The sequence below is a fragment of the Strix aluco genome, chromosome 5 (assembly GCF_031877795.1).
Source record: "Strix aluco isolate bStrAlu1 chromosome 5, bStrAlu1.hap1, whole genome shotgun sequence".
In the NCBI taxonomy this organism is placed as follows: Eukaryota; Metazoa; Chordata; class Aves; order Strigiformes; family Strigidae; genus Strix; species Strix aluco.
In genome coordinates, this window is record NC_133935.1 from 5,676,425 (window position 1) to 5,692,076 (window position 15,652).

Consider the following 15,652-nt stretch of genomic DNA (forward strand, 5'->3'; position numbering starts at 1 on the left):
CAGTCCCCTCTTTTCACACTAACACCTGCAGCAGAGAGCTTATCTCGCTTCACGGATCCCTCACCCCTCCACTTCGCATCCTTCTTGTCACTTCTCCATGTTTAATCATCTGTCACCTTTACTCAGTAACAAGGGCTCTTTTGGCCTGCCTGCAGGAACGAGTTTCGTGGTAAGGCTTAGTTCAGAACTTCTGCTCATCATCTCTGCTGCCATCACATGGCCGTTGCCTTTTGCTGCACTTGTAGCAGCCCGTTTCCAAGCAGTCAGGAAGACACATGCACACACCCTCAGTAGCCCTTATCTGTTACCGCATGTTTGAGTTCCTTGTTTATTTGCTACCTCCCTTTATTTTGCAACTGACACCTTTAGGTTCCAGTTTGACCTTCTGAAAGAGATGATCTTCCTGAGAGCGTAGGATTTGAGATCACAGATAAGAACGCAGATTTGTCAAACTCAAGGTCCCAACTTGCATAGAAGCCAAATCACTGATGTCACGAATGGAAAACATGCATCTTCTGTAACGCAGCTCATTCAGACAGTGCTTATTGTCAAGATGCGTGTCTGTTCTTTATTATATCTTCTGTGATCTTTAGACATACTTGCTTCTTCTCAGCTCTTACTTACTTTTATTTTCCAAGCTCCACAACATGCTGGATTTTTGGCACAGAGGAAAAGGAGGGAAGCGTTGGAGGGATGTAAAAGGTTTGGCAGCACTTGAATCAAGATTTGTTCATGTGTTTGACCTGTAAATTCTTCGTTCCAAATTTTAAAACATTCAAGGCAACGGTACTGTCTTTCCCCTGACATATACTTGCAGCTCAGTCTTTGGGCCTTCTTCTTCCTCCTCCTTCCAATGAATTTTATATAGAATTTCTTCCCACCTTATTTAATTAAATCCCTCACAAAACAAAAGAAAAATCCACACTTTCCCCATTTTACGTAAACAGAAGATGACTCAAGCAGCAGTTTGTGAATGCCCACATGGTACATAAATGTGAGAACTGGATTCCAGCATCCATTCTCAGGCTACATCCCTTCCAAGACTCTTCACAGGAGTGACTTTTTTAGATGTCCAGCGTTTCTGCCCCGGAAGTCACTGAGAGTTTTTTGTGGGGCTCAACATCCACGAAAGAAAGTTTAGAACTTTGGGTCTGTTGATCTTCTGATGCCTGGCCCAAGTTGCTGAAAGGGGAGAGGTGACACCAAACAGGGCCCATCAGCACTGTGTTTGCTTGGGCAACTGGAGAGGGAAGCTCTCAGAGTTACTGTCACTGCTGAAAGTGTCAGCCTTTATTCTTTGTATGAAAAGAAAATGTGTCTAAGTAACAGATGTAAAGTGTAAGTAGTGTCAAGGATTATTAAAACCAGAATGTTTCTGACCCAGAAATAAAGGTCAGGAGGGCACCTGTACTCCAACCCAAGACCACCACCTAGGTGGGGTATAGGTAAGTGGTATCTGTGTATCATTTGGATTGTAGCTTGACTCTAAAAACAGACTTATGTGTTTACTTTCTAATTGTCTTATATGCAGAAATTCCTTCTGTTCCTTCAGACGAAGAAGCTCACAAGGCACACAGGGAACCACCAGTCAGTTCAGAAACAGTTATATTGCGGTGAGTCTCTCAAAGGCCCCTTAGAATTTGCCCCCACCCCTGTGTAGCACAGACACCTGATGCTCTCCATTGCGCCTGAGGGACCAAAGATAATGATAAGGAGTAGAAAACTATAATAAAATTACTTAGGCCTGTGTTTCAGTCTATGCCCTCTGGGAGAGGACCCCACTGCAACAGAAGTATTTCTGTCTGTTTAGGACAGTGCTTCCATTAAGCCAAACTTTAAGTAAAGCAGGTGGAGCTTGAGCTTGTTGGAAAGAGAGGTCCTTGCTGTGACAGATCTGTCACTAAGATTTGGATAAGCCGTCTCTGGCGCTGTGTTCTTCATTCACTCTTTGTTTCCAAATCCTTGTTCCCTGACAGAGAGAAGAAACCCGCAGACGCGATGGAGAACTTCAAACGCCGACACTCCAAACTGATCAACTCCTGTAAGTACCTTCTGCCCGGAGTGCTGGGGCAGACCCCTCTCCTCCATCATCTCTCACCCTTGGAGTAAGCATGAAGGAGAGGGGCTCCTGCCACATGGTAGTGAGGAGGGAGCGTTAGAGCGTGGTGTTGAAAGCAGAGTCCTGCAGTACACTTGGGCAGCTGGGGAGCTTTGCTTACAGCAGGTGCGTGAGGTGTAATGTGCTCAGTTATCCTAAAATGAGACAGCAACAGTGTTTTCTCCAGACTGAAGCAGAGGGTGAGAAGCTGCTATAGAAGGTATAAATGTATATGCCTCTCTTCACAGCAAGACTGCTGTATCAGGAGTACAGCGATGTGGTTCTGAACAAGGCCATTCAAAGCCAGAAGAGAGTGGATTCTTTCGCAGAGGATATAGAGTCGAGTTTCCCAAGCTCCCCGAGGCTACGGAGGAAAGTGCTGTCTCCCCAGGACTCGTATTTGCAACGCCTGTCAGTCTCATCGAACGCGTCCCTCTGGCAGGACATCCCCATGATACGGGGCAGCAGGATGCTGCTCAATATGTCCCGCGATGAGCAGAAGCTGCAAGAGGTAACGAACGTATGTAACAGGGTAGATGGGTGGTCTATAGTCAAGAAAGAGTCCCAGGAAGGGTGGTTAGAGTGGAGAGCAAAATTTCTGATGTGGGAGTGCAGGTGGTTGAATGCAGAGGTCACCTCTACCCACGTAAGCAGTGTGGGGTTGTGGTACCAGTGCTTGCGAAGAAGTACAGTGCTGAAGTTCAGAATTGAAAAGAAAAGGAAGGACAGACTGGCCCATATCAGTAACTTCTTGAAAAGAGACATGGGGAAATTGGAACGAGATAAAACAAGGAATTTTGAGCATGTTCAATGCAAAAGAAAGTATTAAAGTAGAAGACTTCCAGCATTCTCCCACACATAAGCTTATGAGAGATGCTAATAAAACCACAGTGAATTGTAGTTTCTGTGGTAGAGTGTGAGTTTACCAAATTGACCTGTGTGAGCTGCAGGAAGACGTTGGGTTCAGCAAAATGGTACATAGAGAAAGTAGGTAAGGAAAATGAGAAGTGGATGGGAGGACCCAGAGAAAGAGGCGAAAACAACAGCATGGGAAACATGATGGAGAAAAACGTGGGTGATGCAGATGCTGGAGAATTTATGGGAGCATGTAAAACAGGGAACCTAGTGAAAGTGGGGTGAGAGGGAATAAAAAGTAAAATGAGAGCAGGTAGCTATTTTTCTTTTAAGTCATACCACAAGTCTGTCTTCTAAAGAAAGAAAGACTATATATAATGGCATGCTTGCCCTTCATTCCTAAAGCCTCTCTTCTATAATTATGTGCTGCTTCATGTATTGGGAGGTTTTCTTGCTTTGCCTCCGTCTCCTCTCCGTAAGATTTCTCACAGACTTGCATAGCTACTGATGCTGTGCTCCCTTATTTCATCTCTTAAGGCCAAGTTTGAGTTGATAATGTCTGAGGCTTCGTACCTGCGCAGTTTAAACGTGGCAGTGGATCACTTCCAGCGATCAGCGGAGCTCCAGGCGATGCTCACCAATCAAGAGCGTCAGTGGCTTTTCTCCCGCCTGCACGACGTACGCGACGTCAGCGCCAGGTGAGATACGGCCCTTTGCTCCCAGGACTAACACACCCTCTGTGAAGCACAGACACAGCCCGTCGTTTCCATCAATAACATCTCTCGCTCCTCTTCTGCCTGTTGGCTGACCTTCAAGGCAGATACGCACACGTAGCCCGTTGTGATTGCGGGCCAACACTGCCCTGAAAGGAGTATTCGCCTTTTTAGGTGACAGGACAATGTAAATCTTGGTGTTAAGTCCCAGATGTAATGGTGCAGTTGTGCACAGAGCTCATTGCAGGAGATCAGAATTATCAAAATGCTACTGTAGCCGTGTGCTATTAGCTTCAACTACAACTAAACTTGACTAACTAGACCTCAGCCCAAACCAAATACAGCTCCTGCCAAATACAAGACAAAAGAAGCAGCTGCACGAGCCCTGACCCAAAAAAAAAAAAAAAAGAAAAAAGGGGGGGGGGGGGGGGGGGGAAGGAAAAGTAAGTTACAGCCATCACTTGACAGAACCTAATGTGAATCAATTGAGCATAAGTCATAAAATGTAGACATGACCCCACATGCAAGGAATCTTGTGTGTTGTAGGATTCTGTTCTGCTTTTCTCCTGCAAGGCTTGGCTACATATATTGCTAAGCTTGTAAGGTTTGCTGCTACCTTTTCTATTTCTACTAGTGGGATTATTCTCGTGATGTCTTAATTTTCAGTTGCTTCCTGACCATGCCTTTAGAAGTATGACCTCTCAAGAACCAGATGTCTTTTGCCTCTGCTTCTTCCTTGCTGATATCTAGCCCTAAATTGTCATTGTACAGGCATTATGCTCTCTCTAGAAATAAAGAGCTGTCTCGCGTTTATACGTGGGCTGTCAGGATTTTAGAGGACTGAGGCCATTCCTGCTTTACTAAATGACACTGGTATTTCCCTCTCCTTTTATGGCACCGCAACCATGTGCTGCAGTTTCCTCTTTGACCTGGAGGAAAAATTTGAGGAGGACATGTTCACCTTCCATGTGTGCGATGTGGCTCTGAAACACGCCCCCGAGTTCCGCAGGGTGTATCTACCATATGTAACAAACCAGACATACCAGGAGCAAACCTTCCAGCGGTTACTGTAAGTTTTCTCATTTGTTGCACCCTTCTCCTCCCTTACTTCCTTGCTGCACCTCGAGTATTCACTCTTTCAAACAATGGGGAATGCTACAGGTACAGGCTGTTGGCCAGTGCTCTCACTACATCCCCAGAAGAACAGCCTGGAACCTTCTTCTTCAATTCAGTGGCATTTGGGACAGCAGGACAGAGCTGCTGCAGGCTCCTCTCTCATAGCATTGGAAAGGGAAAGAATAATTAATACCTGATTTTACTGCAGGCTATTCTCTCTGTCTGCCCTCTACTGAAGAGAGCAAAAATGACTGTCCTGGATAATGGTTTTCAGTCTGTGGTTTCAGAATACTAAGAAATGGAAAGTGATAATTTCAAAGGAAACTTCCATCCTCAACCATTCTGTGATCAAGAAAAATATGGCTGCTGTCAGTAAGCTTAAACTGGCTATCCAGGAGTCTTTAAAATGTATTGAAAATCCTGGGGCCAACACCATCGGTCTCTCTTGCTTTGGATGGTGGAGTGGAACATCTCTTGCCCTCTTCTTCCATACCCTGTGGCACAACCAAGCATTAAGCAGGCATGGGCCCAGTCCTGAGCAAGGTTTCCTTGCCACTTCTGTGGTGCTTCCCTTTGTAACAGCCCAATTCCAGTGAAGCTACAGTGATTCCAGGAGAAGATGCTGTTCCAAACAGGCTATTCAGGTGCTGTCTCTCGGTGCTGCTGCCTGGGAGAGATCTAGTCTTGCAACTGATTTCCTTCAGGGAAGGCTCAGTTCCACGCAGAAAGGACCTCCAGGATGTTGTCTAGGGCAATATCTACTGGGGCAACAACCTTCTTCCCCATCTCTTCAAGGATATGGGATTGGCTATTCTGGTGGCCAGTGCCACTTGCGTACCATTAGCCTTTTATCTGCTACTGCCAAACATGGAAAACTGGATGGCAGTGGCTGTGTGAGAGAGACATTGCGGGGGAAGGCAGCTCCTCTCAGGATTAGCAAAAGAGGGGAGGCAGCTGTTTCCAGACCCTGAACACAGCCCCTGAATCTGGACTGTTCAGTGTAAGGAAAGAATACAAACCACCACTGTCCCAGTAAAAGGTGCCTACTGATAGAGGGGAATTGAAATCTAGATGTTACTTCTGGCTTTTATTCCAGAGGGCTGTGGCTGAAGGAGGAAAGATATAATAACAGTTGTACTGCTGTCCTATAGCTGTTAGAAACCCATACTTGCTCTTCATCAGCAGAGTGGTGCAGTTTCTTGACATCTCTTGCCCTAGGGACAAAACCTGACTGTTGGGAGTACTCCAACACTCACTGAAATCTGAGACTAGGAAGACTATTTATTTGCTCTGATGCCTGGATGGCTTCTTTCTTTACTGCTCCCACAGAAATGGAAATGCAGGGTTCCAGCAAGTCCTGGAGAGACTGGAAAGTGATCCAGTATGCCAGCGCCTCTCACTTAAATCCTTCCTCATCCTCCCTTTCCAGCGCATCACTCGACTCAAACTCCTCCTACAGGTAACTGTTGATTCTCTGCTTTCCTACAGTTTCTCTCAAGCTGATCCTTCTTCGAGTCTGAAAGTCATATAAATCTGCCCTGGCTGGAAGAACTGCACAGAGCCCTTCGTGTTGCATTTGTGCTAAGTTTGGCAAGATGCTTTAAAGCCACTCTGTTGCATATATTGTGAATATGCCTTTGCAAAAACAAACCCGTTTGTCATCGTACAGATGTCTGCTGTGTGTTAGTCCAGCACCATGAGTTGGATTTGATAGCCTGTGTGAGGCAATGCAGTTTGTATACCGGTTAGGACTTTGTTGCAACACTGCTTCAATTGTACTCCAATAAATAATTCAGGGAGCCTTCTCAGAAGACATTGATTTACATTTTATTGAATATTTTGGCTTCCTGCTCGGAAAACAAAGCAAGGGTTCCTTGGCTGACCTCTGGAAGGCAGCCTGGCTCTGCTTTTTGCCCGCAACACTGACTAATAGGAGCCTTCGGGACAGGGAACCAGCAGGTCCCTAATGAATTAGTTTTGAGCTCTTTCTATGAAATTCTTCTTTTTGATTATTTGAGCCTTTTTTTTAACAGGAGAAAAGGAGTATGAGGCAAAGAACAATTCTGTGCATAAGGCCATTTGTGCTTGGATTAACGGTTGCTTCCTATGCCACGTGACAGTTAATATGATTTAGATTTTCCGGGATGCCAGCTTACCAGTGACATTCTGTATCTCAAATTTCTGGCCTTGTTACCTCCATATCTCATCACCTACCCCTGCTTTAGTTTCCCTTGAGGCTGGCATCTTGGTGTCTCCTTGTTTCTCCTGCCCTTCCCAGATACATATGTCCAGCTTTCCCTGTTTGCATTATGAAAAACATCTTTTCTCACACAGAATATCCTGAAGAGAACTCGGCCTGGCTCTGAGGAGGAAGTGCAAGCAACACAGGCCTACGATGCTCTTGAAAAGGTAAGGCCATCAACCCATTCTGCAGCCCTGCAGAAAGGGATCTGGGGCTTTTGGTTGATGGTACCCTCAACAGGAGTCAGCAAAGTGCCCTGGCAGCCAAAAGGGCCAAGTGCATCCTGGGGTGCATTAAGCACAGTTTAGCTAACTCGTTGATAAAAGTAATTGTCCCACTATACTCAGCATTGGTGTGGCCTCACCTCAAGTACTGTGTGCAGGTTTGGTCTCCACAGTAAGAGAAGGATGTGAAAATATTCGAATGTGTCCAAAGGAGGGCAACAAAGGTGGTGAAAGGACCAGAGGGCAAGACTTACGAGGAGTGGCTGAGAATACTGGGTTGGCTCAGCTTAGAGGATACTGAGGGTTGACCTCATTGCTGTCTACAACTTCCTTATGAGGTGGAGCAGAGAGGGAGGTGCTGATCTCTCCTCTCTGGATGCAAGGGAATGGTTTAAAGCTGTGTCAGGGGAAGTTCAGATTGGATATTAGGAAAAAGCTCTTCACTGAGAGGGTGGACAAGCACTGGAACAAACTCCTCAGGAATGTGGTCATGGCTCCAAGCCTGATGGTGTTCAAGAAGCGTTTGGATAACACTCTTGGATGTATGGTTTAACTTCTAGTTTGCCCTGTGTGGAGTCAGGAGTTGGACTCGATGAGCCTCACGGGTCCCTTCCGACTCAGGATATTCTGTGGTTCCACAGCCATGTTGCATCACACAGCTGCAGGGCACTGGCACAGCCCAGTGCTTTCCACTGATCCTCACCCTTGTCGAGGGCCTTTGTCACTGATCCTCACGAGTAAAAAATCAGTGTGTTCGTGCAACTCTCCTGCATGTGCAGTGGTAGCTGTGAGCAGAAAACACTAAAGCAGAAGCCAGCTGGGATGCGACTGAACCTGCACCAATCACATTGAGCTACTTTTTTCAGGACTCACTCTTTGTAGTGTCCTAAACACCATTCCCCCTTTGTGTTCCTTACCCTTGCTTCTAATTAGTGATCAACTCCCACCCTAGCCCCACAAGAAAATCTTGCTTTAAAAAAAAAAGAAAGGCATGGCAAGACAGTACTGTGTTGCATCCCTTCCTCTATCCTGCTTATTACAGAGAAAAGATTTAAAGTTTTCTGGGACAGCTTGTTATCTAAAATTTGTACAGCAGCATCAGGTAGACTTGTTCCTAGCTAGCTCCTGTTCTGTCTAGTGATGATTTGACCTTCTTGGAGTGTCACTCCCTTCCTTACAATCTCTCCCCTATTCTCCACCACAAACCTAAAGACCAGTTCAACATGATGCCTACTTCCTTAAAGCTCTTAGGTCTGCACCTGAATGCTGCACAGCAACCAGAGCTCTGCAGTCTGAGGTGGGTGGGCAGGATGTCATACACTGAAATCCTTAGACTCCAGCTCTGTTCAAGCCAGGGTTATCTCCATAACACTGTTATGCAGCTGCCCTGTACCACCTCAGGCGGCTGCATAGGCACCTTACAGGCTGAAGTACCTCTGTTTTGTTGCGCCCTGTCCTCACACGTGATGGCAACAAGCTCTGAGTTGTGGAAAATTTGGGCTGATTTTTATCTAATCAGCCTCCTGTGTTTACGGTGGAGCTTCTAGTAAGAGCTGCTTCCAAATGACCAGCAATTCAACCTTTGTCACCTGAGAGATATCTCTAGTATCCCCCCCAGTATCCCAAAGTTAAAAAAAAATACTTATCACAGAGACTTCAACTAAAGAATACCTTCCTTAAGAAAGAATAATGATCATTATAGGTATGGAGAAGTTTAGTACGCTGACCTGGAAAAATACTTTTGCAGGAGGGTGCCTAAGGAATTGTCACACTGACTCTTGAGGGGCTCCTGAGAGTAACACTGATCCCACCAGGCAGTTCTGCTCCCACCTCATTGATCATCTGTTTTCCTCTGCAGCTCATCAAGGATTGCAATGAAAATGTCCAGCGCATGAAGAGCACTGAAGAGCTGATCTACCTCAGCCAGAAGATTGAATTTGAGTGCAAGGTGAGCTCGTCCATTCTCTGGGCCTTGCTCTAGCCTAACATATTGTCTCTCTTTCCTCACAGAGTCACTTGCGCTACTTTTTGTTCTCCTCTCCAATATACACAAGAACCTTTGAACCAGAACACAGGTCAGCTCCTCATCACTGCTTTCCTTGCCCAATCGTTTGTGTCAGCCTTCAGCTGAAGGTGCCTACCATGACTTAATCCTGTCCAGCCGAAGAGATGAAAGCACACTTCCTCTAGAGAAAGGCAAAAATGCAAATCCGAAACTCATGGGTACAGATTTCCTTGTACATACTTGACGTAAATGTTCATTTCTGTCTTGCAGATATTCCCACTCATCTCACAGTCGAGGCGACTTGTGAAGTGTGGGGAGTTGACAGCACTGGACTTCAGCACCCTGAGTCCAAAATGGAAAGTCACCACCCGTCCCATCTACCTACATCTTTTCAATGACTGTCTGCTCCTGTCTCGGCCGAAGGAGTGAGTGCTTCAACACAATTCTTGCTGCCCCTTCTAAAATACCTGTCTCTTTCTGGGTCTGTGCTTTGGTGAAAGAGTCCTTTCCCTCTGCCTGCCAGCAAGTGGCAGCATTTGTCAAGTCACTCTCCTAACCCAACATTATGTGAGTATCATGCAAGTATGTGGAATCTGATAGTCCCAACTTAATTACAACGTATGATAATATAACAAGATATCTTCTGCTCCCTAGTGCAACACTTCTATCCTGCCTTTCCATGTCTATAATGTGAAACACTTTAATAACAACCATTTATTCTAGTTCTGCTTGGTAAATAATTTCTTCCTAAAGGACAGTGTGAAGATTAGTGAATGTGCAAATCACTGGTTTGTCAAGAAGCTAAGAGGTTTTTTGGGGGTTGGCGGGGGGGGGGGGGTTTGTTTTTAAGCTGTAAGCTATCAAATAAAATTCTGACAGGACATAGCTTAGTATTTCTACCCTTTTCATTAAGTCCACTCTCTCTTCTCTGGCCTTCTGAGACTTCTAGCAACAACAAAGCTTAAGGTGCCTGGAGCAGATGAAGACTCATTAAAAGCTTTTTGCTTTCCTGACATCAGAAAACAACAGGGACTCACTTTGTAACCCTCATCACCTTAAAACTCACAACTTGTTTTGTTCCTCCTCTTTACCTGCAGGGGTGGACGTTTTGTTGTGTTTGATCATGCTGCTTTCTCGGATGTGCGTGGGGAGAAGTGCGAGATGAAACTACATGGAACAAACAAAAATGTTTTCCGTCTCTTTCTACTTCAGAATTACCAGGGAAAGAGAGTGGAGTTTTTGTTCCGTACAGAGACACAGTAAGAGCTCAAGGTTACCCTCAGTATATCCTGTTACCATAGCCAGACACCTCCCAGGAGCCTGATGGTTGTCCCTCAGCTACCTAAACGCTGAAATATCAAATGCAGCTGCTGAGCAGAGGACTTGAAAAACATCCTTTTGCCATAACAAGCCCCTAATGAACCACCTTGCTGCTCTCTCATCATAGCTGCTTGTATGATACTACCGTGTTATGTCATACCATCAGCCTCCAAAAACGGGAGGTTTTGCCTTTTCGCATCCCCTTCTCCACTTCCACTTTCTCTGCTTCCCCTAAGTACCCCCTCCCAAACCCCTCTGTTGTGGTTCAAACCCAGCCAGTGGCCAAACACCATGCAGCTGCTCACTCACCCTCCCCCAGCCCAGGGAAGGGGGGAGAGAGTTGGAGGGATAAGGGTAAGGAGACTCATAGGTTGAGATAAAAACAATTTAATAATTGAAATAAAATAAAATTAAAATAATAATAATAGTAATAATAGAAGATACAAACAGGTAATGCACACTGTGATTGCTCACCACCCACTGACCGATACCCAGCCCGTTCCCCGGTAGTGATCCCAGAGAAGAGAGAATCCTGAAACCACAATCCCAGAAGTGATAGTGAGCTTCCCGGTCAACCCTTATCTGTATACTGAGCATGATGTTATATGATGTGGAATATTGTTTTGGCTCTGCTCCCTCCCAGCTTCTTGTGTACCTGCACACTAGCAGGACATGGGAAGTTGAAGAGTCCTTGATTCCTTAGCAACAACTAAAACGAGTACATTATCAACATTCTTCTCATATCAAATCCCATACTGAATCAAAACACAGCACTATTCTAGCTACTAAGAAGGAAGAAAAAAAATTATCTCTATCCTGGCCGAAACCAGGACACCCTCCTGTGATCAAACCTGCATGCGCATGCCCCCATTCCCGTCATCAGACTGCTATCCCTCATAGTGAATCCTGACACCTCTCTGGTGATGTTTTCCAGCAGCGAGAAGCTGAGGTGGATCTCTGCTTTGGCTCCTCCGCGAGGAGAGCTGGACCTCCTGGAATGCCCTGGTGAGACTGCTCTGCTGCTACAGCGATGGGGGTGGGCTGGCTCAGAGGAGTTGGAGTCACTGTGAGGTGGAACATCCTAGAATGATTCCAAGGCAGAATACTGGCCTTTTTGTAAATAAAGATACTCATGGGCTTTCAGTGCCAGGTTCTGCCAGTTACTTTACCTATTTTTACTCCTCGTATTAGGTAGAAGACCTGTAGTCTCCCTTCTAGTTCTCTGCTCTTTAGTGTTTGGGCAGTCCCTTATCCCCTGTCTCCTCAGGGGCCGGTGCACACAGGTTTACTGTTGCTTTTTTAGTATATCATTGTGATCTTTCCTCCCCTTTAGATGCACCACAGGTTCAATGCATAAAGACTTACAAGGCTCGGGAAAACGATGAGCTGGCTTTGGAGAAAGCAGATATCATCATGGTTATGCAGTACAGCAACGATGGTGAGCAGAACGAACAATGGCTATCTTAAATTATGGGTAGGGAGTTACTCTAGTAGTGTAAAGCTTTAACAACGCCGTCAGGCTTCAGCAGGAGCCTCTCATCCCTGATTGTTGGGTTGAGAGGATGAGGAGACTCTTCATCTTTGTTAAGACACTTTATTTGGAAGCTGAAAGGGGATCTTTTTTCTCTGATCTTAGGGCCTTGTTGGAGGGGGCTTTTCGGGAAGAATGAAAAAATGTTTGACTATTTGGCCTCATGCTGTGCTTTTCCCCGCACTGCAGGATGGATTGAAGGAGTCAAACTTTCAGACCGGGAGAGAGGCTGGTTCCCCTCAGAACACGTGGAACTCATCTCCAGCAAACATGCACGGCAGAAGAACCTGAAGGAGGAACAACGTGTGAAGAACGCCAAGCAGCAGGTCTTCTGCAAGAAATAAGACTCTTACTTTGTTTGGACCTGTACAGTCTCCCTGCCACGGGGAAACCATCTTTTTTCTATAGTGCCTCAGAAGAAAACGCCTCTGCAAAGAGCATAATACAGCACTTTGACAGAACCAGGTGCTTTTTGCCAAAGAAAGCGGGAATTCAATCAGGAAAAATCATTCATTTCCTCTGTGTCACCAGGACTACAGCAGCAGTAGGAGGAAAAAACAGTTGCATGTATTGCTTGCTTTGTGGTAGTAGGGAGGGACTTTAATCAGTCAGAGGTCTGGGATCTGGACTTCTGAAAATGTATTCCTGGTTTTGCCACTGACAAGTTGCAGGACGTTGGGCAAGTCACTTCAGAATTCTGCCTCAGTTTTCCCATCTGTGAAATGGGGGTAAGCTTACCTACCTCACTGGATATTGTGAGGCTAAATTCACTAGTATTAGCATACTAAGAGCTTTGAGTTCCTGAGAAGGAAGGTGCTAAGTGCAAAGCACAGTAGAGTTGAGGAGAGTTTTCCATTTGAATATCCTCTTGATGGTATTGATCTCCATAGTGTAATTTCCATTTAGAACAATTTATCTATTTGATCGTGCAAGTCTACTGGTTTTTAGATAGGCAAATATTTCATTGTACCTAAATCTAACTCAGTCTCTGCATACTCTTAAGGGTCCTTGACAGCATTCGAAAATCCACTGGAGTTAAGCAAAGTTTTCAGAAGCCACTGTGATGATTTCTCCCACCTTAAGAGGTATCAAGCTGAAGAATCTGTTTCACAAAGGTCACCTCTTTTCTGAACAAGTGTCCCAATAAGCCATCTTGCCTCCCACTCAAAGTAGAACAGTGACTTTGAGAAAGATTTTTATTACGTGTTGGTACATGCCCTGTACAAAATAACCATGACTAGGCATATGCAATGAAGTGGCACTTTCCTGCTGCTCTTAATCTGATAGCTGATGTGGTATTGCATGCACCATTTTGCACACTTATAGAAAACACTGAGATATTTAGCCACTGTAGATAAAGTCAAAATATGTACCAGGGACTTTGTTCTTTTTTAGAACTCTCTGGTTTCAAGTCCAGTTTACATGCAGTCCTGCTTTTGTGCAGAACCTGTCTATTTGAGGATATGCCTTCAACTGTAAAATACTGTTTCTGTGTTAAAGTGTTTGCGTTCAGTTCAGTCAATGCAAGATCAAGTATAAGAATCAATACACCAAAGAAAGCAATGTGTAGCCTTCTTGCATTTAATATATTTGAAGAATTAGTTATCTTCATTTCTCCAGCTTTCTGTCTCTGTAACGTTCTGCCTTTAATTCCCATTTATGTTGTACCTAGTATAGCTTATTACAGCCTATTTATATCAATAATTTTAGCTGGATTAAAAAAAAAAAAAGTTGCTTTTAGTCCTAATAAACTCATGCACTTCTCCAGTTAAACAACTTTCTGCTTTCCTTGTTACTTAGGTTTTCGTCTCAGATGTAAGTAGCTTAATATTTACTGAATATATATTCGGTATCTTCATTATTTTCCATATAACTCTCCTTTCTGAGTGAATATTACTTAAGAGGCAGTGAAGAAGTCTTGCTTTACCAGCCCTACCTTAAGATTCTTCAGGGCATTATCACCAGCTCTGAAGGGACAGCTGCTGCAGGTTCCATAGTGGTGTTAGTCATCAGTATCTCAAGGTGAGCTAAAGGGATGACCACAGAAGATGGGAGTCCAGTCCCCTATACCAGTAAGACAGGATCCAATTATTAGATTGTCTTTTAATCTGTGCTCCAGACTACAATCTGCCTACACCTTTTTTCCCCTAGAAGAACTGAAGCTGGTCCCTAGCTAAGAACAAAAGCAAAGCTCTACCTCAAACTAAAATAAGTGGCATAAGAAGAGATATAATCCTCAACAAGACCCATGAATGTTCAGAGATCCAAAATACCTGCTTGTCCCAGGCTGTCATGAATTTATGCAATACATAAGTCATCAGGATCACCAGTCTCTCAACTGGGATACAGAGCACTGCCATGGGATCAGTTCAGTACGTGCCCGTGTCAGGTTGTCTTACGCAGGTGCTCTGAGGCATCCCCTATCCAGATCAGCTTCATCCTTGCTACTTGTGTCACGAGGAGGCAGGCCATTCTGAATCAGAATTCATGTTAAACATATTAAAAGTCAAGAATTCTTTACTCTTTTAACTTCTGCCCTCAAAAACACGCAGGCGTGTTGTTCATTAGAGTCTCCCAAGGTGGTTTCCATGTTAAATTCTGTACGTTCTTGTTAAAATTCTTGTTAAGATAGGAGACTTCCAGGCCACTACTGTTATGGCTGACAGGACTCCTACACTGTTTAACTAGTGGAATCAAAGGTTAACTTCTCCCTGTCACAGGTCCAGCCTTTCTTTCCTGTTGTCAGGTTTTTGTATGTTAAGAAACATTTTAAAGGTCAGGTTCTAAGAATAAGTGCTTATACCCTGGGTTTACTTCAATTTCTTACATTTCAGATAGGCCTCAACTTCTCACTATTCATTAGCCCCAACACCATCCTGCCACCAAAATCCATAAACACATCTGCACTGATTACTTCATGGTTTTTGAAACTGATTAACATCATCTTGGTTTGTACAAACTTAATCAAACTAGTACCATATCATTTACTTCATCACATTCAAGAGGCAGAAATCAAATTGACAGAACATCCACTGCATCCTATTACAGTCTTAATTATGAGTCAGGATCTTGCCCTACATTATCTAATGTGGATAACCTGACTTTCCAGAAAATCAGTATTAAACAAATAGAAATGCAGAGTTTGTCAGCCAAGTCCCTCTACTTTTCTAGTATGATCCCCAAAGAAGGTCCACAGAATAGGAACACTGTATGTGAGATGCCAGTGTATCTTAAACAGCCAGCTGTAAATCGAAGCATGAAGAAACCATCATCTTCCACAGAAACCTGTAGAGACTGATACACAGTGTATCTGGACAAAAGAAATACAGTATTTCTACAAGTTATTAAGTAATTCTATGAGTTACACTTTTTTTTTTTTTTTTGGTAAGAACAGCAGTGAAATACAAGAATGAACTACATTTTAAAAGTTTTCTTGAGAATCTGAGAAATTCATGGTTTATGTCTGAAAATCAAATCTTATGACTGCTGTCATTTCTTCATATAAAAAAGCATATATAAAAATATATATGTGGCTCTATAAAAAAGGT

The 15,652-nt window shown here is 44.3% G+C and overlaps 1 protein-coding gene across 2 annotated transcripts in view; it reads left to right on the forward strand.

Moving 5' to 3' along the window:
* Positions 1-13,880, forward strand: part of ARHGEF5 (Rho guanine nucleotide exchange factor 5) — a 37,027-nt gene extending 23,147 nt beyond the window's left edge. For both annotated transcript variants that reach the window (XM_074825693.1, XM_074825694.1), the window contains exons 3-15: positions 1,532-1,613; positions 1,977-2,041; positions 2,347-2,609; positions 3,491-3,651; positions 4,583-4,735; positions 6,112-6,241; positions 7,117-7,191; positions 9,107-9,196; positions 9,524-9,678; positions 10,351-10,512; positions 11,508-11,578; positions 11,907-12,011; positions 12,294-13,880. In XM_074825693.1, the coding sequence (XP_074681794.1) occupies positions 1,532-1,613; positions 1,977-2,041; positions 2,347-2,609; positions 3,491-3,651; positions 4,583-4,735; positions 6,112-6,241; positions 7,117-7,191; positions 9,107-9,196; positions 9,524-9,678; positions 10,351-10,512; positions 11,508-11,578; positions 11,907-12,011; positions 12,294-12,448 (1,667 nt within the window). In that variant the 3' untranslated portion in view covers positions 12,449-13,880. The remainder of the gene's footprint in view (positions 1-1,531; positions 1,614-1,976; positions 2,042-2,346; positions 2,610-3,490; positions 3,652-4,582; positions 4,736-6,111; positions 6,242-7,116; positions 7,192-9,106; positions 9,197-9,523; positions 9,679-10,350; positions 10,513-11,507; positions 11,579-11,906; positions 12,012-12,293) is intronic.
* The last annotated feature ends 1,772 nt before the right edge of the window (positions 13,881-15,652 follow it).